The sequence below is a fragment of the Triticum urartu genome, chromosome 2A (assembly GCF_056163025.1).
Source record: "Triticum urartu cultivar PI428250 chromosome 2A, HENAU_Tu73, whole genome shotgun sequence".
NCBI classification, from domain to species: Eukaryota; Viridiplantae; Streptophyta; class Magnoliopsida; order Poales; family Poaceae; genus Triticum; species Triticum urartu.
Genome location: NC_141874.1, coordinates 760819896 through 760842267, shown reverse-complemented (window position 1 = coordinate 760842267; position 22372 = coordinate 760819896). Strand labels below are relative to the sequence as shown.

At 45.6% G+C, this 22372-nt stretch overlaps 3 protein-coding genes across 5 annotated transcripts; 1 reads left to right on the top strand and 2 right to left on the bottom strand.

Moving 5' to 3' along the window:
* Positions 1-1781: 1781 nt before the first annotated feature.
* Positions 1782-9655, bottom strand: TPR8 (Tetratricopeptide repeat (TPR)-like superfamily protein). Of its 2 annotated transcripts, none has more exons than XM_048704069.2 (11): positions 9487-9655; positions 7077-7336; positions 6802-6835; positions 6473-6609; positions 6284-6350; positions 5389-5488; positions 4290-4453; positions 3655-3701; positions 3494-3538; positions 2755-3262; positions 1782-2160 (listed from the first exon to the last, which is right to left on the bottom strand). In XM_048704069.2, the coding sequence occupies exons 1-11, from the start codon at positions 9560-9562 to the stop codon at positions 2132-2134; spliced, it is 1467 nt and encodes a 488-aa protein (XP_048560026.1). In that variant the 5' UTR covers positions 9563-9655; the 3' UTR covers positions 1782-2131. The 2 variants fall into 2 exon arrangements, with proteins under 2 accessions (XP_048560026.1, XP_048560028.1); XM_048704071.2 differs by having other exon boundaries at positions 6473-6600.
* Positions 9656-10806: 1151 nt separating this feature from the next.
* LOC125540451 (uncharacterized) lies at positions 10807-16986 on the top strand. Of its 2 annotated transcripts, XM_048704072.2 has the most exons (16): positions 10807-11136; positions 11236-11280; positions 11376-11416; positions 11515-11596; positions 12844-12888; positions 12979-13035; positions 13137-13196; positions 13280-13407; positions 14063-14327; positions 14403-14469; positions 14617-14687; positions 14803-14892; positions 15473-15581; positions 16053-16144; positions 16492-16597; positions 16749-16986. In XM_048704072.2, exons 1-16 carry the CDS (start codon positions 11005-11007, stop codon positions 16850-16852), a joined length of 1494 nt encoding a protein of 497 aa, XP_048560029.2. In that variant the 5' UTR covers positions 10807-11004; the 3' UTR covers positions 16853-16986. The 2 variants fall into 2 exon arrangements, with proteins under 2 accessions (XP_048560029.2, XP_087401665.1); XM_087545539.1 differs by having other exon boundaries at positions 12844-13035.
* Positions 16987-18476: 1490 nt separating this feature from the next.
* On the bottom strand, positions 18477-19872 carry LOC125540452 (RNA demethylase ALKBH9B). Its single transcript, XM_048704073.2, has 2 exons — positions 19574-19872; positions 18477-19449 (listed from the first exon to the last, which is right to left on the bottom strand). The coding sequence occupies exons 1-2, from the start codon at positions 19788-19790 to the stop codon at positions 18635-18637; spliced, it is 1032 nt and encodes a 343-aa protein (XP_048560030.2). The 5' UTR covers positions 19791-19872; the 3' UTR covers positions 18477-18634.
* Positions 19873-22372: the final 2500 nt, after the last annotated feature.

Genomic DNA, 22372 nt, shown 5'->3' with positions numbered 1-22372 from the left:
GCCCCCCATGAAGCTCCGCCGCTACATGTGTCGCCTTGTTGTGCGTTCAAGTTCATCGAGTTCTGCCAGTGGGCTCTCGGGCCATATGTCACGTGGCAAGCCGCGCTGTCTTTGTCCGGGCCGTCAAGTGCCTTTTTTTGTGCTGAGTAACCCACTTAGACTTAGGTCTCAACGAAGTGTTTGCTGAGCCCCCGCCAGTTGACTCTCGACAAAATGGCCTTACTTGAAGGGCTCAGTCCGAGTACCCTTAGCCAAGATTTGAACTCGGCAAATTCTTTGTCGAGTTAGAATCGGCTTTTGCCGAGTTTTTCAGGCACTCGGAGAACCTGGAAATTGCAGCAGTGTTTAATTGTGCGTTCAAAAGAAGTTAACATATACTATGTAAGAGTTAAAGAAAACCCGGATCCTAGCCGACTTTACTGTAAGGGTGTGGCTAGGTTTCAGTCGACTGTGATTTAACCAAGTCTCAGTCAAGTGACATAACATGCAAGAGAAAAAAAAAGAAAATCTTACACTGATCTAAATGCAAGATCTCATGGATATACTATCAGCCTAGACTTAACGAAGACTCAATCGACTGAGATTTATCAAGACTGTTAAAAGGTAGGTATTTTGTCAAGACTATGCACGGGGTGCATGGCTCATGAAACGGCGAGTGCTAGTTGGTAGAGAGGGTTCATCCCTTTTAATTTGTAGGAGAAGAAGTACATGCACGACTATGGCTGCAACGAACGACGACACAACGAGTATAGGGCACTCGGGCGGCTGCCCAAAAACGCAACGCGGCATCCGGATGCCCACCCGCGGCCAGAAACCCTCGGATCCGCTGGTACGCCGGCCGCCGCGCGCCATGGCCGGCTCCTCCGCCCCCGCCCCCACTCCATATGCTTTTCACGTAGCGCCGCGAGGGAGCGCGCGGCCGGACCAAACAAACGTACAAACGTATGCCCATCCCATCCCATCCCATCCCAGAGAAAAGAAAACGTAAGTTGTGTGCATAGTCTGACTATCACATGTTATGTCACTTGAGGAAGGAAGGAAGGAAGGAAGGAAGGGAAAGAAGAAGGGAAGCGCTCTGGGGCCCCGATCGACCGGCACTCTGCACAGCCGACCCAACCGTCGCTTCTTCACATGCATTCCTCTTGTCATCTACTCCGCTGCAGTCCAGTCAAGCACTCATCTTCTTCATAACAGAGCGACTGATATGAGCCAGCGAGCACTCTCTCTGAGTCTGAGTTACCGTGCGTGCGGTGCGGGACTTGGATTCCTCACCGCGCGCCATGGCGACGCCCACGGCTTCGTCCCCGTCATCCTCGACCACCACAACTCCACCTGGAAGGTCTGCTTCCGTTGATCCTCGACCACCACAACTCCACCTGGAAGGTCTGCTTCCGCCTCTACAGCCTCCTCGACCACGTCGTTGATCCTCGACCACCACAACTCCACCTGGAAGGTCTGCTTCCGCCTCTACGGCCTCCTCGACCACGTCGTTGCCGACGCACACGCGAGACACTCCGACGATGACGCCAAGTGGCGCGCCATCGACCTCCTCGTCCTCCGGTGGCTCCGCGCCATCATCTCGCGGGGCATCCGCGGCCTCTTCGCCCTTGAGCGTGAGCGTGACGACCGCACCGCCCTCTTCCACGACAACCAGCTGGAGCAGGCATGTGCTTGCTTGCTACCCAAAGCGTATCTATCTAGTCAGATACTACTACGTGCCTACCTACACAGATACCACACAACAACAACAATAATAATAATCTCCAAAGCAGACACACATCTGACCACCGAACCACATATTTCATCATCAGGTAACTTCTGTCGGTGTCAAAACTTCATTTACGACGATGGCAAAGAATAGAATTCAACGCGACTGACAGCTAGGAAATCTTCTGCAGGTACATGGACTGTTGACTCTCACATATGCAGACAGAGAGGGTTATGGCAGCAGGATACAACTGCAGGTCCATGACCATGTATACCCACCTAAACAGCCAAAACATTTACCAGGAGGACAACATCTTGTTGATGAGCAGCTAACCACGGCAACACACAGCATGTCTGACTATGAACAACAACCAACAACATTACACTCCACTCCTTTTGGCTTCACTTCACACATCACATCACATCAGATTGAACCAGGTGGTGGTGGTGGCCCTGCACAATTAAACACAGCAAAGTACAGCAGTCAGTCAGTCAGTCAGTGCCTCAGCCTTCCCATTCCCGCATGTAACTATTCATGCAAGGGGATTGCTTAGAGGGGTGCTTGCTTGTAAAAATAAAACCCGTCCTGTTTTCGGTTAAGCACCGCTGCTGGTTTCTATAGCAGACAAGAGGTGCTTAGTAAGTACTCGGCTGCGCTATGCAAATAAGGACCGGTGGCGCTTATGAAAAAACCAACCGCTTCGGTTTTACAAGCACCTTGCACCATTGTACAAGAATTCCTACACCGGATAATCATCACTACGTAAAAAGGACACATGGATGCAACAACAGACCCAGGACCAAACAATCTTCTGCTATCCTCCGATTATATCCATGCATTACCGAATAAATACTGCCAATTTGTTTTTCTTTAAGCGGATTTTAATGATGTCACAAGCGAAACAATCATAGTAGTACTTGTGTTTTAAGGGGAAAAAAGCAAAGCACGTTAGCCCCCTCTTGTGTTTCAGGTACGAACCGAGGTGTGAAATTCAGTGAGAAAAAAGGAAGGCCCTTGTAAAGTCTTTAAAGAGAGAGTCGACGAACCTCTAGGCGCACCACCGCCTTCATTGGGGCCCATCTGCGGTCCAAACATCTGCATCACAGCTCTCAGAGCCTCAGCAGCCTGCTCTGGGCTCACCATGCTCTCCCCAATATTTATGTGGATGCCAGCGTCTGTCTGGGCACCTGGTTCACTGTGCCCTCCTCCATGTCCACCTGAAGCCTGCTGTGCATGGTTTGCTTCGGTGCCTGAGCCCATGAAGGGAAAAGCTGGAGGGACTCCAGCACTGGCTGGGAAAGGAGCTGATGGGGTATGGGTGCCTGGATTCCCGGACGGTGGTCCTTGGGCATTCCCATTGACGTTTGCATGACCAAAGAAGTCGTTCAGATTTATATTTACGGAGTGCGGAGGTGGCTGTTGCCCATTACCAGACCCACGGTTCATCATATTGAAGAATTCAGGAGGAGGTGGAGCACTTCCAGGAGGGAATACTGTGAAAGGAGCACCACTGCTCGCCTGGCCACCAAACCATGAATGAGGTCCATGTGGGTTCTACAAACAAGGAGATGGATTAGTCGGTGATTTTGAGAAGTCCAAGTGAAGAAATTAAATCATACACACGTAGCCAAACAATATCAACATTCTATACATATTAACATATCATGGAGGTTCCAAGTAGGAGCCCTGATCGTGCACATTGTTATAGGTCCTGATTTGTTAAGCCAATGGGATATATTTCATAGTTCATTTCAAAAAGCACATGTAGATTTCTGATTACAGTACCTGTCCTGGTGCAGCTCGCTGTTCAGCCAGCTTCCTTTTGGTGGCCTAAAGTTTTCGATGCAGAGGAAAATAAAAGTTCAATAGTGATTAGTGCTAATAAAAGGAAAACAAACTCTATCCAGATCCCTGCTGGAAAAGAGAAGAGAACAAAACAAGTCTACCTCAATATTCAGTCGAACATTTTCATTGCCAGGCTCAAGTTCAGAGGCTGCAGGAAGAACAAAGTGAGTTCACTGTACACTCCATAATTACTGGATATAACAATGTAGGTTCATCTGAAGATTGCACGTGGAACTGTTAATTTGATTGAGCACAAGATAAAAACAATTATAGCTAAATATTACAATCACTGTCACTGGAATGTGAAGAGAATATATCCAATAAATAAACCAGAGTTTACACAGTACTGAATGCAAGCCACCATATCAGATAACATGGCACGAAAAGCAAATATCTGTTCGACTTGATTGGTTGTATGGTAACACTATATATGTATAAATTTAGAGTCACATCAATTTAGTAGGTTGTTGAACAACAGGTCATAACAGAATGATCTACATAAAATACAAAAAAAAACTGTACTTAGGTTAGGTTGGATACTACTGAAGTTAAAATTTAGGAGAAGGCTCAATGTTTCAGCCCAAAATTCAAATAAACAATTCTTACCAAAAGAAGTAGTTAACACTCGACACACAACTGCACCAATAAGAACTTCCATATGCATCTCATAATGTAATACATGGCATTATACATCACTGTTTCAACAAAATAAACTAAAAGTTTCTACTCTACCCACCTTTCAAGTATCCCTTGTGTAAAGCATCATGAAAATTCCCCATTGCAAAATAAGCAGATCCAAGTCGGCTATATGCTTTGCTGTAGTTCGGATCAATTTCAATTGACTTCAGACAGTCCTCAACAGCTTCATTGCACATATTAAGAAGCGTATATGCAGCAGCCCTGAAAGAAGCATGTACTTTTCATGTTACATGAAAGCATGAATAGAATAAATGATCTTGTGAACAGCAATCAAGACTTCAAGAGTACTTGTTATAAGGGTTCATAACACCGCTACCGGAACAAGAATTAGCATAAAGTTCACTCTGGCAACCAGAGACGAAGCCAGGGAAAAAATGGCCAGTGTTCATTCTTCTAAATAGACCGGGGTCACTGCACATGTGTAACAGTACTTTGTCACTACAGAATAGTAGTACAAAATCGTTGGTAATCATTTCACACCATAAATGATTTATGCTAGCTTTGCCCCTGCTGGCATAAGAAATCAGCCAGTATCTAAGGGGGGTCATTCATTCCATTTCATGAATTCTGAAGTGCCAAGCTTGTTTTCCTAAGCATTCTATAATCTCTAATATCAGATTTCCAGGAGTTTTCTGGTGAAACAGCCCAAGAGATGTAAAGTTTGTAACCAGCTGTAGCTTGGTTTGAAGTGGTTTTCAGAACTCTTAGGGTGTGTTTGGTTCAGGTCATCAAGTGGAATGTAGTACCAGCAGCCAAGATTAGGAATCAATAAGAGACTCATCACCACATCGCAGGCTATATAAGCAGTAGGAATAAGAGTGCGGGAGCAGGAATTTTGGGGGCAATGTAGCAATATGCATTTAAACTAGTTTATGCTGACAGGCAGAGTTGATGCTTATAAAGAAGCACTATTAGATACTTGACTAATTAAGCCATTCAAAAATTCCATTACACGTTACTAATGAAAGATCCATTTTTAAAGTTCCACCCATTCTGATCATCATCTCTGAAATTACTCGGCGAAGTTCAACTTGGTGCGAGATTTCACAATTAGATCCAACAAGCTGCAATTACACATTCATGAGCTATGCGTTTACTAAAACAGTCATCCAAAATTCCAGTAAATTAATGCATACCTGTTACAATAGTAAATGGCATTTTTTTGGCTCAATGCAATGGCACCGGTGTACAGCTCTACAGCTTTTAGGTGTTGTTTTGATCTCATGAAGTCATTGCCTGATGAACAAATATGGAGTTAGCTACTAAAACTCTGCACATCCGCAGAAATAACATAATGCACATAGAAGGCCTGAACTGCAAAGCTCTTTATGACAAAAGAAAAAATAAAGATTTCTAAGTCATGCTATGCGCCTATCTATGTTTTTAAGGCGTCGCCTAAGCGTCAAGGCGCCCCAGGATGGCAAGGCGTCTACCCCGCCTTAGACAGACATGAAGTGTACAGCTGTGGCTGCCCTAGTTCTGGCTGCTCCTGGGGCTTGGAGATGACGGCCCCGCTGTCTCCCGGCACCATGAAGAGGAGGGAGGACTGGGGGCTCCTGGGGCTTGCTGCTGTGAGGGAGAAGGGTGGGGCCATGAAGAGGAGAGGGGACTGGAGGAGGGAGGGAGGACCAGAAGGGTGTGGCTTCGTGGCGGCTGTGGTGGGAAAGAAGGGAAGGAGATAGTGGAATTAGGTCACGGGGGTGTAAATGGCCACTAGATGGGCTTTTGGGCCACTAGGAGGTGCATAAGTAGTGGCCCATCTCTCAGCCATTCCTCTTTTTCTAGTATTAATATGTGCAGACCTATTAATAACTCTATTCCTGCAATGTTTAAGGCGTCGCCTTGCCTCGCCTTACCGCCTCGCCTTGGCGCTTAGGCGTCAGAGCGGCCCTCCTCCGCCTTATGACGCTTTACCGCCTTAAAAACATAGGCGCCTATGCTGTAAATTTGCTCCACAAACTAATGAACGGACAAAAAAGATTGTGACACCAAAACTTACATATGAAACAACCACGGATTCTAGCTAAGTACCTTTTGATTTAAAGAATTCTGCAAGGTCTACTAAGCTTGCCACTTTTCTTCCCGACTTGCGCACCTCCTAAACAGAGATAAACTATACTTTATCACTAACACAATGTAAATAATGAAGTGGAAAAGTAATAGTCTTCCCTTAGGCCTGAAGATGCTAGACAAGCAAATAACAAAAACAACACATCATACCAGTAATGCATCATCGAAGAATTGTGATGCTTTTGAAAGTTGATCAGGATCCTCAGCACCAGCTGGTGATGTCTTGAAGAAATTTATTTCATCAAGCGCGGCAAAGAATTTTGCAAACAGCTCATCTCCTGCATGATCTGACAAAAAAATCAAATGCCCTGAGACAAACTCATTCTTTCTACATCCCTCATTAGGAGATAATGACCCCGAGACCCTACAAATGGAATCAAGTAGCACAATGGCAGCAAAGATTTACAAAAACTTGAAAGTTTCCGACAATGTATGGACAACTCGTTATGGATGGTCTACAGTTTAAGCCATAGTCATACCTAGGTCAAAGGTTTCTTCCGCTTGGCCTTCACTCTGATGAGAAGATGCAGAGAATATATCAAAAGCTCATATCTTATGAAGGGTATTTCCGGAAGAAAATAGTAAAAACCGAGCAAATAAAGCATAATGAATATATCTAATTGATGCGCAATGGCATGCCAATTGAAGAAAAAGGCATGCATTGATATGTATTAATATGAAAAGGATAGGTGATGATGGGAGATATATATATCATATAACATGAAAATCGTGTGACAAATGAGAGGGGGCATACATTTGATGTTGTACATTTATTTGACTCTTCTTGGATACTGGAAGTACTTGCACTGCAGGAAGGTTTGTTTGACACTGATCGTGACACGGGATCTGGTCTTGCCCTATCTTGTTCATTAGCTTGCAGAGAAGTAAAGAGTTCAAGTAGAAGTCCTGGCTGTATCCTCTCGCTAGTTGATGATGAGTTGATGCTAAAAAGGGACTCCAGGCAATCCTTAGCGACTTCAAGAGCTTCAGGGTCAGCCCCAGGAGCTAACTCAACTGCATTCCATATATGCTTCCAATGTCACAAGGATCGATGGTAAATAAACATATATAAAAGGAAAACATAGAGTAGTAATGTGCCTCAGCTATGACCCTTTTCTTTCTCTGTGTGCAAGTTATTTTATCAACAAATTTGCCTCTTCTAATTAAAAAAAAATCAGCTGGTGGTTTGTTCACTTTTTTCTCGGAAAACGGTAAGGGAGTTCCCTGCTGAAACATATTAATAGATAAAACAAATTTACTATTGTAACAGACTGCAAGGCTTCATTGTCATAAGAAGCCTACACAATCTGGAAACTAAAATAACCAAAACCTAAAACTGAAACCAGCAACAAAAATAAGAACGCTAGAAGAACAAAAAGTGCACAAGAATGCCTTTATTCATCCTAAATAAACTCAATATCTCAGCCAATTAGACAAAGCATCAGCGAACTGTTGAAGCCCCACGGTATTGCACCTAGAACTCTAAGTTAAACCGAAGGAGAAAAGGGCCCAAACCCTGTCAACGACCCGTAGGGCCCGTCCCCACCGTCACCCGCTCCCAGGAACAGGCCAGCGCAACAGCAACTAACAGGGAGCCAGCGAGGGGCCTTTTCTTTGGTTCCACAAATCATTGGAGCCACCTGGGTTCGAGCCCTGGCTGGCAGCTCCTTCACTCGGGAGCCAACCGTTACGCTATACGAGAGTTTGCGCCTCTTCTAATTACAACTGTAGCAAGAAGCCAACAAATCTAGCTGGTAGCTTTTGCCAAATTCCATGCGATTTTAATGAAATCTGACTTTTTCGTCTAGAGATAGAAAAAGAAACAAGAAATACATACTGATTGCAGTAATGATTTTAACACCATATATTTTTAATGAGAAAAAAAGAGGTACGCAGTTGTATACGACGCATCCACCATCTATCGCACCAGCTATATAAAAACGTGTTAAAACTAATCCTATACCCTGTGAATACGATAAACTTCTATTAGTTTCATGTTTGGCAAGTCAGCATAAGATCAATAACCCCCTTAAATTTTCAAAGTATAAGGCCATACCCCCATTAGGGCTCCACAAATCCAGATTTTAGGCGGTTTGCCAAGCATAGTATGACCTTGCGACAATCGTTGACCATGAAAGGCTTTCTGCAAGTCAGCGGGTTGTGGCTCGATTTTCTAACTCGTATTTGCTCACCCATAACCACCATTTAAGATCCATATCCCTTTTCACCGATTGAAAGCCACAAATGCGAAAAGGCACAGAGCAACACAACACAATGACATCGCTAGCCTGCACAAGTGACAAGTAAATGTATCACGAGGACCGTGACCGCAGATTCCATTTTCAGCCGGATCCATGGTATGGCCTCATAACATGCAAACAACCGGAGATTAATAAGTGGCATGTGCACATGAACCGTCTGATCAGCCGACGTCCCCTCAGCAAACCTCCACTTCCTAAACAAACCTATAAATGCAACTTTCTAACTCGTACATGTTCGCCGATAACCCCCATTTAAGATCCATATGCATTTTCACCAATTGAAAGCCACAAATGCGAAAAGGCACGGAGCAACACGACACAATGACATTGCTAGCCTGCGCAAGTGCCAAATAAATGTACCACGAGGACCGTGACCGCAGATTCCATTTTCAGCCGGATGCGTGGTATGACCTCATAACACGGTACCACGTGCCCGATAAGGCAAACAGACGGAGATTAACAAGTGGCATGTGCACATGAACCGTCTAACCGGCCAGCGTCCCCTCGACAAGCCTCCGCTTCCTAAAGAAGCCTATAATTACCACTTTGAGCAATGCAATCTGGCCATACGCATGAATATCAGCGGTATCACACCAAACAGAGCCCAATTCCAACATCGTGAATTCTAGTTAGTTAAACTGCCTGACAAAGCCACACGATCCGAAATCGAGCCAGGCTACCTAGTCGGCGTGGCTACCTGAACCCTAGCATATCAGAATCGGTTGGCCTGGCCGCCGCAGGCGATCCGATCCCCTCCAGCTCAGGAAGCAAGCCACGCATCAATCTATCAGCGTGGGAAGCTAATCGAAACGACGGTGCAAGCTCCGGCAGCGGCGGGCAAAGGTAGACGGGGGCGGGGAACCGGGTCCGGGAGGGGGGAGGGGGGGCGGTTGCGGTGCTGACCGGAGTTGAGGAAGTCGAGGAAGGAGAGGACGATGCGGCGCGAGACGGGGGAGTCCGACCGGGTCATGTTCCCCATTCCCCCGCCGGGTCGGGCCGGAGCGGGCGGCGGCGGCGGAGGCGACGGCGACGGATGCGCGCAGTGGAGCGGAGAAGTCAGATGGCTGACGGGAGACGGGGATGGGAAGGCAGTTAGATTCGGGGGTTGGGCCGAGGACGGCACAGACTGGACTGGGCTTTCGGTGACCCGTCCAAGGCAGCCCAGCCAAGAAAAAAAGAGAGACTAAAGTGCCTCAAATAACTTTTTTTTAACACTCATACATACGCACATACACCTCTTGAGGTCAATGAACCCCTAAAAAAGAGATCAATGAAAGGCGCCTATGGCGTCATCACCTTGTTCAAAAAAAAAATCATACACACATACACCTTATCCTATGAGCACCTCCGATAAGACTGAGCCGACACTTCATCTTGAGATTGATGAAGTTGCCACAGGCACCTTCATAGTCGATGAGAACATCTCCTCTTACTAAATGCACATCATTGAAAGGCCTGAAATAAATTCAGAAAAATGCGAGCACCAATGTTTAAGTCTAGAACTGTGCATGGAATGGATGAATTTCAATACGGAGGTGTATAACTTACACGTGTAACTTATTGATCTTTGTGCATATTCCAACCAGAAGTAAAACGACGAGCTCAGGCGTGTATTTTTTTTAAAATGGTGTTTAAAAGAGAAACGGTGATCTAAACGGGGCATAAGACCTGAACTCTGGTGAACTGGAGATATATCAATATCCTCCTAACTATATAGCCACATATTGGTTCGCGTGCCTCGAGGATTTTGGGATGATCAATTTGAGCGTGTGCAAGAGGGAAGCAAACGAAGTTGTTGGTTGTAATGCTAAATCTTGTTCTAGTTCCAGATCTCCGTCTTTTTGGGATGACACTGCCCTGATTTTATTTATTCACTGATTGACTGATTGTAAACGATTTGGCTGTCTTTTGATAAATAAAGTCATTTTCTTGTAAAAAGAAAAGTGAAAGTGAATCAAAACATGGAAATTCTGCAAATATTTTTTTCCGAAACGGAGCGCATGTTGTTTTTAGCATCTGAACAGCATATCATTCACAGAACTTCCTTTATTTAGCATCTCTGTTTTTCGGCTTTTCAGGTCGGGCCTTCAGGCCCAAATGGGGCCCGAGCCCGGTTCAACTGTTGGGCTTCGTCTACGGGCCATGTCAGCCCATGTCCTGGGCCATTTCACGTTAACCCAGCCCATCTTCTTCTAGTGGATTTGGGTCTGCTTCTTGCGGTCTTCCCCAGCCCAACTACCCACCAAAATCCTTGTCCTCCACAGCCACGAAAACCTCCTCCGAGGGTTCGCGCCGCCGCCGCCGCCGCCGCTCACGCCCTCCTGCCGGCGCTGTCCGCCCTGCTCCCCCAACCTACAAGCTTCGGAAAGCCCCATCCTCCCGCGAGCAGCCCAGCCCGTACCGACCTCCCCGCGCCACGCCATGGCGAGCTCCGGCGAGGAACGGGGCGTGGTGGTGGACATCCGCTCCGCGGCGGAGTCGGCGGGCGACGACGGCGCGCGCGACGCGCCGCTCCACGTCGTCGAGTCCCTCTGCATGCGCTGCGGCGAGAACGTGAGAGCCTCTCGACCCCTTTTTTTCCCCTTCCCACCGTTTGTGAGTTCCCCAGGGGCTGGCTGACGTTTGTGAGTTGTGATTTGCTGTGGTTATCAGGGCACGACGAGGATACTGCTGACTCTGATCCCGCACTTCCGGGAGGTGAGCTACAGCTACTACTCTTCTCTCTGTGTCTGGAGAAAGCGCCTGTTCTGACTTGGGATGTGTTCTGAAACTGCCTCTGTAAAAACCTGCAGGTTGTTCTGATGGCTTTCGAGTGCCCGCATTGCAGCGAAAGGTAACGCGGCGTCCATGTCGCGGCACACATGTACTAGAATTGTTGGATTTTTTATACTAGTGTAAACAAAGTCTAACTCTGGTGTGCCGGTGTGCTAGGAACAACGAGATTCAGTTTGCAGGGCAGCTCCAGCCCAAGGGATGCTGCTACACCTTGAAAGTCCCCAAGGGGCAGCCTGAGGTATCTCTTTCTTTCTTGTCTTGTCTTTTTGTTGACTGAGACAGCATAGGGTGTAGATTTCATAATAAAGAAGTATGTCTTACAAACTGTACATATCCAATCTGGATAAAAGAGAGAACAAAGAAAAATGAACTTAAACAAACAGATTAAGAAACCAGTCAAGTAGAGGTTGAGCTAAACTACCAAACACATCTTCACTCAAATGGCGAAGCTGTAGGTTACTTTGAAAGTGAACTTTCCAGCAAGCAAATGATGGCTGCTGTCCTTGAAAGATGAACCCGCTCCTTTCCTTCCAAATATTCCAGGAGGCACATGGCACGTTGGTACTATACCCACGAAACAAAGGCCAACAAAGTGCTGAGAAGCAGAACCGAGGCATGGGGCAATTGGCCTGTGAAGGCCCCAATGAACGCGTAGAAATCCCATGCAAAATCACAGCCAGAAAAATGATCACGAGTTTCCAGGACGTTAGTAGGATGTAAATCACGCTTGCGACCCTGAATCAAGCTGCCACTGTCAACGGAGCATCATACCAATCCTGTTCAGGCGGAGTAACTACCTTCACTTTTTTTTAAACAATAGGCAGTTAAACTTGTCAGCCAGTATCTCTCGGTTGGTCCAAAAATCTTTCCGAAGCAAGATAGAAGCTCCATCACTTGGGATTTAGTGAGTAATACTGTGGTAGATCCGTAGATATCTTAAACGCCAATAGCATTCCTCCACCAAGATAAACCTGAGCATGATGGGCATCAGGTCCATATAGCAATCGGATCAACTTTACCCACGGCACATTCTCAATTTCTCATTGCAGAAAATTTGTGAAGTTTGTTCAAGGGCATCGCTTCTTTAATAGATACACATACTTGTCTATTCCGACCACAAAACATGATCTTGTTTGATACTCCAAATGATTGAAATGGTACATTGTTTTAATGTTACAACTTGCACCTGAAAAGTTGTTTGCTGTTGTATTTCATATGTTCTTCCCTGCAACGTGTCCCAGTTCACCAGTTAATTGCCACCACATTTATGTTAATTGATTATAAGCTCACTGTATCATTCATTATTATCTGCGTATATCTTGCACTGTACTTGTGATGTGTTATTATTGCTGTGATCTCTATCACTGAACCACCTTCTTCCGTACCTCACTGCACTAACAGTTGTGAGCCTCAGTTCACGTTTAAATCCATATGCATTTGGCTTCCTATCCATATTCATGTCACTGACAAGCTGTTTTGGCACAGATACTGAACCGCCAAGTTGTGAAATCTGATTCAGCAACTATTAAGGTAATGCTGATCCGTGCACTTGTTAATGTATTTGTGCTATACACATATTCACTGTGTTTTATGTACTTTTACACTTTGACTTATATGCAGATTCCAGAACTAGACTTTGAGATCCCTCCAGAAGCTCAACGTGGAACACTTTCAACAGTATGCTTCATCGTTTTCTGTATATAATTCTGGGGAGATGGTTCCTTCTAAATTATATTTTCCTTTATTGTTAGTTACTTAGTTTTTTTATCGCATATTAGGTGGAAGGGAGCATTATGCGAGCTGTTAGTGAGTTGCAAGCACTTCAGGATGAAAGAAAGGTGAAGCTTGTGGCTTGCCTACTGAGTTTTTCAATTACAATTGAGCCACCCAGTGATACACTAATTTCTTTTGGTACCTGCAGAAAGTGGATCCTCAAAAGGCTGAAGCTATTGAACAGTTCTTAGTAAAATTGAGATCTCTTGGATCAGGGGAAGCTGCTTTTACCTTTATTCTTGATGATGCTTCTGGTAACAGCTTCATTGAGAACCCGTAAGTTTTTTGTAGCCTTCAGAGTTCATATTATTTGAGATTAGAATACTTGGAATCTTGAAATTGCTTTGTCATGAAAGAATAGTTCTAACTTCTAAGCATATCTGTACTTCAAACTACTTTTGTTTCTTCTTTCTCATCAAATAATAGAAACGGTCGTAAAAGTAAAGATAAATACTAAAACAGAAAATTGTGAATGATATCCAAGGGAATATGGGTAAGGCATGTGTGTTTAAAACTGTAAATTTGGATTATTATATATTAATTATGAAATTCAACTAATCTGTAAATAAATTATGGGATGTAGAAATTATTTATCATTAAATAATTCCTTGATTTTCCCACTGTTATCTACATTTCCCATGTAGGCGCCACATCAACTAAACAAAACATGTGCCACACATGTCAGCCAAAAAATCTGCGTAGTCAACTGAGGGGTGCGGAGTAAATTCCTTTCATATTTGAGGGTTGCAATTCAAATGGTCTTTAGAGTTCAGGGTAGAGAAATGTACTTTGGCAAGAGCACAGAGTTTCAATCTTCATTCAGCAATCTGCACAACCTATAGTAGTTTGAGTGACGGCTTATGGTGCACATAGCTGATAGCTCCACACACTGCAATTGGACATATATTAATCTATCTGCCTATATCAACAGGAATGCACCTTCATCAGATCCTTTGTTATCTTTGAGATTCTATGAGAGGACATATGAACAACAAGCAGCACTCGGTTTTCTTGCTGAACCAACCAAAGAATCTGGAGACTCTTCTCAGGATGCTTCAACAGTGGAAGGAAACTCTGGTGGGCCGCAAAGGATTCCACATGGTTCAGTTGGAGCTGTTGCAGGTCGCCGTGCTATAGCTCAGGGAAACTCTGATGAAATTACTGCAGCACTGTGTAGATATTCAGCACCAGAAGAGGTACATCTGTTCAGTCGCCTAATAATCATATCAACAATTAAGATCTCTTATGGCTTACAAAATTTACTTGGGCAGGTTGATACTTTACCATCAACATGTGCGGCCTGTGCTACTGAGTGTGTCACACGATTCTTTTCTACAAGTATCCTTTGCACCTTAAATTCAATCTCGGAAATAGACTAGTGTTTTGGTTCTGGTAGCTTTGTTTATGTGATCAATCCTACTATATGGAGGTGCAATGCTGCAAGTAATCAGTATTTACTAGTGTCTGATCCTTAACCTTTGGTAGAAATCCCATATTTTCGAGAGGTGATTGTTATGGCTACATCATGTGATGCGTGTGGCTATCGCAACTCAGAGGTCAGTTCCAGTGTCATATTTGATTGTTTTTTTTTCATATAAAAAGAACTGGATTTACCAGTGTTGTACTTGGTCACACTTCTGAACTAAAAAATGCCACTGTCTCGTTAACCAGTTGAAGCCTGGTGGTGAAATCCCAGCTAAAGGAAAGAAAACAACACTGATTGTGCGAAATGTAAAAGATCTTAGTCGTGATGTCATAAAGGTTAGAAATTTACTCTTTCCCATTCTCTCATTCTCTCTCATGCAAATCTTTTACTCCCTCCGTTCCTAAATACTTGTCTTTCTAGGCATTTTAACAAGTGACTACATACGGAGCAAAATGAGTGAATCTACACTCTAAAATATGTCTACATACATCCGTATGTAGTAGTCATTTAAAATGTCTAGAAAGACAAATATTTAGGAACGGAGGGAGTAGTTTTCATATATGTGCATTAGATTAATGATTATACATATGTAATGGGGAACATTAGTGTTACTTCTTTGTGTCTTACCCCTTGTAAGTTTCTTCTTCAATTGAGCTGGTAGTTGTTTAGTTATGACTCAGCTGTTTTGGACTAGATAACCTGGAGCTTTTAGCAGTGAATACAGTTTAACTTGGTGATACTTGTGTAATTAAGGAACATGATGTGTGTTAGGTTGAATCTTACTACAGTTTCTTCATACCAAAATGGATGAATAGGCTCCACTATCCATTATTTAGCAAAACCAAAAAGGATGTTCAGACTTGTTGCAATATCTCATATGTAACTTAGTTGATTCAGACCTCTTAATTTTTTCAGTCAGATTCAGCAGCAGTTAGTGTACCTGAACTTGAGTTGGAGCTGTCAAGCGGAACACTGGGTGGCATTGTGACAACAGTTGAAGGTTTAATTGTGAAAATATGCGAGGGTATGTTCGCCACTTATATGCTCATGCCTCCTCTGTTTATGGGACCAAAATTGACTGCAAGAACCATGCTAGTTCTAGTCAAAGGTGTGTCTTCCAGTATTTTTTGTTGTAGCTTGTATGAGATGGAAGTATCTCAAAGGTAAGTTGCATAGTTGATGTTCCTCTCATAGCTAGACGTAGGCCCATCTCTTTTGCCAACAGCTTAACAGTATATGACCAGGCAGGAATTTATTCGAAATATTGTGGCACATGTATGTTTGTTACTCTCTGCACTTTCAGTTATGCATATACATTAGATTTAGAGGAAGCTTTTAAAAAAAATTGAAGTTTGTGGAAGCTTTTGTGTTCCAACAGAGTTTGTGCAACTTACGTCGATATGAAGTACACCAGAATACGATGTGATAGTTAGAATTGTTATGGGTACAAATTTCCTCCTGAAACTCAAATATATGCATCTTTTTGGGCTTACAGCACTGGAACGAGTTCATGGATTCCAGTTGGGTGACAGCACATATGAATGGAAGAAGAAGAAATGGGATGGTTTCACAGAGAGATTAGCAAAGGTTGGTATTTTTTTCCTTTTGATATGTTGAACATTGTCGCTGTAGCAAGGTTCTATTTCACCTAATCTTCAGAATATAATAAAGCACACATCAGTTCTTGAGCAAAGGTATACTTGTGAAAGTCTTCGCTGTCTGGCAGCGTTGTTTTCTTGGTAAACATGGAGCAAATCGTTTTTTTCAAATTACTGTCCAGAATTGAATGTAATTATTACTAACATGTGGAAAATAACCTGCTGTTTTGGGTGTCCCTTTTCAGCATAGGTGTCGAAGGATGTCACGAGTTAATCTGTTAATGATTTCCTTCAATTTGTTACATACATATTTTAATGTGTATCTGTATATTTCAGCTTCTAAATCTAGAAGAGCCATGGACTTTAATTCTTGATGATGCATTGGCGGCTTCGTTTATTGCTCCAGCGACAGATTCGCTAGAAGATGACAAACAGCTAACAAGTAAGATGACAAACAGCTAACAAGAAATGATACTGCTCGTTGCAAACTTTTTGTTCTGTTTTGCCTACACAATGATTTACCCATTGCTTTGAATTGCCGAAAAATATTTACTAATATTCCTGGACCTGCTTGTGTGTGAATTGACTTGCAGTTGAGGAGTATGAGAGGAGCTGGGAGCAAAACGAGGAGCTGGGCTTGAATGACATGGACACGTCCTCTGCGGATATGGCTTACAACACGACGAGCACGTCATAATCGATATTGGTTTAGTCTTCTCGTTGTGCACAATGTTGTAACCTGTAATTTGAAATTTGGTACTCCGTGGTGTATTCAATTTTTATTTTACGAATGAACCTAATCAATAGGTGGTATGGAGATGGTTTCAACTATATAGTTTATTTGTTCACCTTGGCAAAGACGTTGGTTCAATCGTGCAACACTTGTATTCTTGAAGGCTGCAGGTCAACTTTTTTTTTTTCAGTATAAACAATATGCTGCAATGAAAATATATACCCAGTAGAAGTAGCTGAATGGAGAAATAGTCTGATACTACGGCAGTAGTACAAATCGACATGAGATGATGATTTGGAAGGCAGCAGATTCCGATGACCTGATTTTCAACAAATTTTTCTTCCAAGGCAGCAATTTTCTCTGTAGTCCCGATTTTGTTTCTCAACTCCTCATTAACTTTCCTTTTGCTTCTGCTTGCTGTTTAAACTTTGTTTCTGCCGATGAAGCTGAAAAAATAAAACTCAGCAGGAGTGGTAAGAGGATATCTCATTACTGTTGATTACTTTGCCATCCTGATAGAATTGAACCCACTACTTTTATAGTCTATCTTAGGAACTTCATGAATCACTGATTGCAGCTGATCATTATACCAGATCAATTAGAGTAAATTGGGTTACTCTAATGATGATTTACTCTAAGATGAGTCGAGAGAGCGTTTTCACTCTGCCGTAAGGTTATCCCACGACACTTTAGGCCTCGCGATCATGGCGGAGGTGGTGCAGTGAGGAGGGGCGGAAGCAAAGGTGGTACAGTGCGGACCGTGTCAGGCATGGACAATTATAAAATAGCGATCACCTGCCTCAGAGTGGGTTTTTCCAACACACCTGTTTTTTTAATGCCGACAGGCGAACGAACGGGTAGCCGGTGTAAATGCGGTAGATAGCCATCCTGTCATGTCCAGTCACGCCGCGGGTCAGCATGAATGCGGCGCTGACGGAATGAATGCACGGCAACCGTTTGGCGTGAGAGAGGGAGCGGACGCGGGAGAGGTTTTGTGTGGATCAGGGGTGTCCGTTGCGTACGTGGCAAGGTTTGAACGCCCACAAAGCCCCCCCCCCCCCCCCCCCTCCCCTAGTTTGGACCAGCATGAATGCGCAGCAACCGCTTGGCGTGAGAGAGAACGCGGGCGCGGGAGAGGTTTTGAGTGGATCAGGGGTGTCCGTTGCGTATGTGGCAAGGTTTGAACGCCCACAAAAGCCCCACCCCCTAGTTTGGACCAGCATGAATGCGCGGCAACTGCTTGGCATGAGAGAGGGCGCGGGCGCGGGAGAGGTTTTGAGTGGACCAGGGGTGTCCGTTGGGTACGTGGCAAGATTTGAACGCCCACAAAGCCCCACCCCTTAGTTTGGACAAATTGGATGATGCCCTAATGAACTGAATAAGGAACACACTTCTTCTTGCTGTTTAAATTTTATTTGCAGAGACAAAACTAAAAATATACTACTGAACATAGCGGTAAAAAGAAAATGCGTAGTAAATCACTATTAGTATTTGGCTGTCGGCGCTCATTTGATGGTGCCATCTTTGAAATTTTATGAGCCACGCAATGTAGTCGATCATCATCATCATCAAACCGACGCAATCAGAGTAGATCATCATCATCATCAATGTACTAATATCATGAGCCACGGATGATGAGTGGTAGTAATACATCGGATGAATGAATGAATGTTGTTAATATGTGAGCTCCAACAAAAGTAAAGTACAGTATCTCTCAACTCATCATCTTTCAAAAAATTGAGTTTTTTATCTCCTTCCGGGCCGTCGTCCGCTGGCCGGCGAGGCACCAAGCGCCGGGAACTCGTCGGTGGAGAGGCTGAAAGGCACTCCGCCGCCGGGGCTCTGTGACTGTGTCTGTCCCGCCCTGGCAGCAGCAGCCTGGTACAGAGGCGCCGCCGCTTGCTGCTGCTGCTGAGGTGTGGCATGCTTGGCCGCCTCCCCATTGCTCTGCTCCCAGGCAGCTCTGTTCGGAGGCGCGCTCGCCGCCGTCGCCGGCCGGACCGCAGCAGCCGCGAGGCTCTGCAGCAGCGGGTCGGGCCGGAAGCCGAACGGGACCTTGGAGGCGTCCATCTTCCTGAACGTGATGGAGATCCTCTTGGCGGGCACGGCGGGCACGCAGTGCTTGGCGACGTCGGCGCCGTTACCGTTCAGCACGAGCACCGACCCCACGGGGAGCGGGATGGAGGCCGCGGCGGAGAACTCCCCTGGCGCGAGGACCCTCATGTCCTTGCCGAAGAGGATGGGGGCCTCGGTGAGGAAGGAGGCGGTGCAGAAGGGGCGGAGGAAGTCGTGGTGGTCGACGTGCGGCGGGATGCAGTCGTCGACGTCATAGACGTTGACGATGCAGCTGTCGGGCACGCAGGAGGGCGGGAGCACGCGCCAGAGCACGAGGCGGCGCGCCATGGCGGCGAGCAGCGGCGGCAGCGGGTCGACGGCCTCGTCCCGCACGATGCCCGGCGGGTTGCCGTCCCGGTCGGCGGCGTAGTTGTAGCAGCAGCCGAACTGGATCGTGGCCCGGCCCTTGCCCCGCATCCACTTGCGCGGCTCCGAGTAGGTCCGCTCTGGAAGAAGAATCGAGGTCGTCAGATCAAGATCGGGGGAGGAAGAAGGAGCTCTCGTGCAGGGGAATTGATTGATTGATTCATTGGAGGGGTGTTGGAGAAGAAGAGGGGGGAGGTTGGGTACCTCGGAGGCGGCCGCGGCGGCCTTGGTCCTGGAGGTCGAGGACGCAGGCGACGATCTTGGCCTGCTCGTCGGGGGAGAAGACGTTGGCGTGGAGCTCGAGGCCCTGGAGGATGTTGAGCATGCGGCCGTCCACCCGCTCCATGTGGCGGAAGTCCTTCTTGCGGCGCACCCTCGCCATGCCCTCGTCGGACAGTAGCGCCGGCGTCGGCGTCGACATCGCGGCGGCTCCGGCGGCGGCAGTGGGAACAGAGCAAGGGGGATCTGGGCGGGCGGATTCGATTGGATTGGCGGCTGGGGCTGAGGTAGCTCAGCTTTATACGGAAAGGTGAGACCACTTCCAAATCGGGGTCGGGTCGGGTGTTTCGCCGAACACGTGGGGCGCGCGTGGGTGGGCGCGTGCGGACGCGTATTCTCGCGTTTCCGCCTTCTCCTTGCGCGCGCGTTCGTCAGTCGATTTGCATAACCTATCTATCTGGTCCGGCATCGGGTGGGCTCCTTTACTTACACTGCTGAGCCTGCCGAGCTCTCTTGTGGCGCGCGTGGGCTGGCGTGAGCGACTCTCGGGAGCGGGAGCAACTAATTGGAGAGCGCTTCTTTAAAGACTTTTAACAATCATTTAGGATAGGTTGAGAGCGCGTCTGTTTTTTATTTTTCCGCACGTGTTTTCGCCTCTTTAAGCGAGTTTTTTTAACTTTTTGATTTTCACCGGTCTTTCTTAGCTTCCGCACAAGAAAAAAAAATCGAATTTCTTTTCTTGCACGAAGAAACACATTCGTTTCTTCCGCGAGAGTCATGGTTTTGCTTTCGCGAGAGGCACGCCCATACCTCTCGAAAACGGAAAAAAGCGTGTTTTCTGTTTTCTTTCTTCCGCGATAAGCAAGGTGTTGCTTTCACGAGAGGCATGGTTATGCTTCTGCGAGAGGCACGGCCATGCCTCTCAAAAACGAAAACAATGTGTTTCTTATTTTATTTTTCTTCCACGAGAGGCAGGCACGGCCGTGTCTCTCGGAAACGGGAAAAAATACGTTTTCTATTTTTTTTCCTTTCGCGATAGGCATGGTTATGCTTTCACGAGAGGCACAACCGTGCCTCTTTCGTAAAGGAAAAAAACTTGCTCCCAGTTCGGGTTTTTCGTCCGTTTTTTGTCCGATTTTTTTGAATTTTTTCGTCAAAACCTATCAACATGGAATCTAGTTTTTGAAGATCTCGACGCGGAATCCAACGGTGAAACAGTTCGAGATTTGGATGCATGGTTTAAGAGATAAAAGGTTTTGAATATACGGATATACGAAGAAAGAAAAAACTCTCAGGATGCGACAAGTGGGCGCATGCAGCGCGTCACTTGTCGCAACCTGAAAGTTTTCCCTTTTTTGTAAATCTGTTTATTCAAAATATTTTATCTCTTAAACCATGCATCCAAATAGGCAAGCGTCTGTATTTTTTTAGAATAGCAAGCATATTTTTCATTACATCATATTTTTCTTTCGGAGGCAAATAATAAGGGGCACGGAGGTTCTTGGACAGGTCGACGAGTGGAGAAATGGGTCATACTTATGTCGCCAGCCTGTTTGCTGCCGCCGTGGAGATGATAGCTTCTTCTTGGACCAGTCCCTCTTAGTAGACGGAGAGGAGAAACCTGGTCGGATTGAGGTTATTTGGTGGGGAAAGTATAACACATCTGGAAACTTAGCTTGTCTGTGTTCCTCTGCCATATAATTTTGGTTCTTCATTTTCAGTGTCAATCCCCTTTTGACATTTATAATATGTCGAAGAATAATGTGGGCCGACCGGTGTCATGGGAAATGCACATTGAGAGCCGATCGATCGTTGCCGTGGGAATCATCGCCGGTTCAGTGCATGCTCGTCGTGAACCCACACACCGGTGGCCAGACGATGGCGATGGTAATCGAGGAGTCATGAATGCGTCAATACTCTATTTCACATGTTTCTCACCACGGAAAAAAGAGAACGAAGTTTGAACAACATCAATGACACGCCACCAGGGGTAGCCAGTGATAATAAAGTAGTAGCAGCACTGACGGTACATTTTGACTGTAGTATGTGATGAACAATCGACCTCGCTATGGTTGAGGAGGACATTAACACATACATACCTAATTTTAACTGGTCTCTGTTAACCGTCTTGGAAGTCCTGCAGAGGCTTATCACTGACGCGTCCCTCGATTGATGACCCTCATCACTGACGTGTGGTCATAGGCCAGTTAGTGATGAGTAGTCACTTGTGTTTGGTTTTGTAGTAGTGTTGGGGGCAACAAATCTTATGTAAATTACATGAATATTGAAGAGAAGAGATATTTTTTCTTGTTTTACGAAGATTGATTTTTGGATAAAGTAGGAAAGCACCTGCATTTTTTTTCTTTTCGAGGCAAAATAAAAAAAATAAAAAAAATGAGGGGCACGGATGTTAATAGACGGACCGGCAAGCGGAGAACTGGGCCATAGTTGGGGAGAAGAATAGGTTCTTCTTGGGCCAGTCCCTCCGAGGAGAGAGACCGGGCCGGACTGAGCTTGCTTGTTGGGTGGGAGTATATAACCATCCCACCAACCCGGCCACATCGCTGTTGAAACCCTAAGCTGCTAGGTTATTCGCCACAAAGAAAAAAAGGAAAACCCAGGCGGCGGCGGCGGCGGAGACAGAGATCGACGGTGCGGGCAAGAGGCGGCGATGAGCAGCGGGTCGATCTCGTCGGACATGGAGATGCTGATGGAGGACATCATCTCCCTGCGGAGAGAGCGGAAAGACCTTATGGAGTCTCTTACTCCCAAGATTTCTGGCTG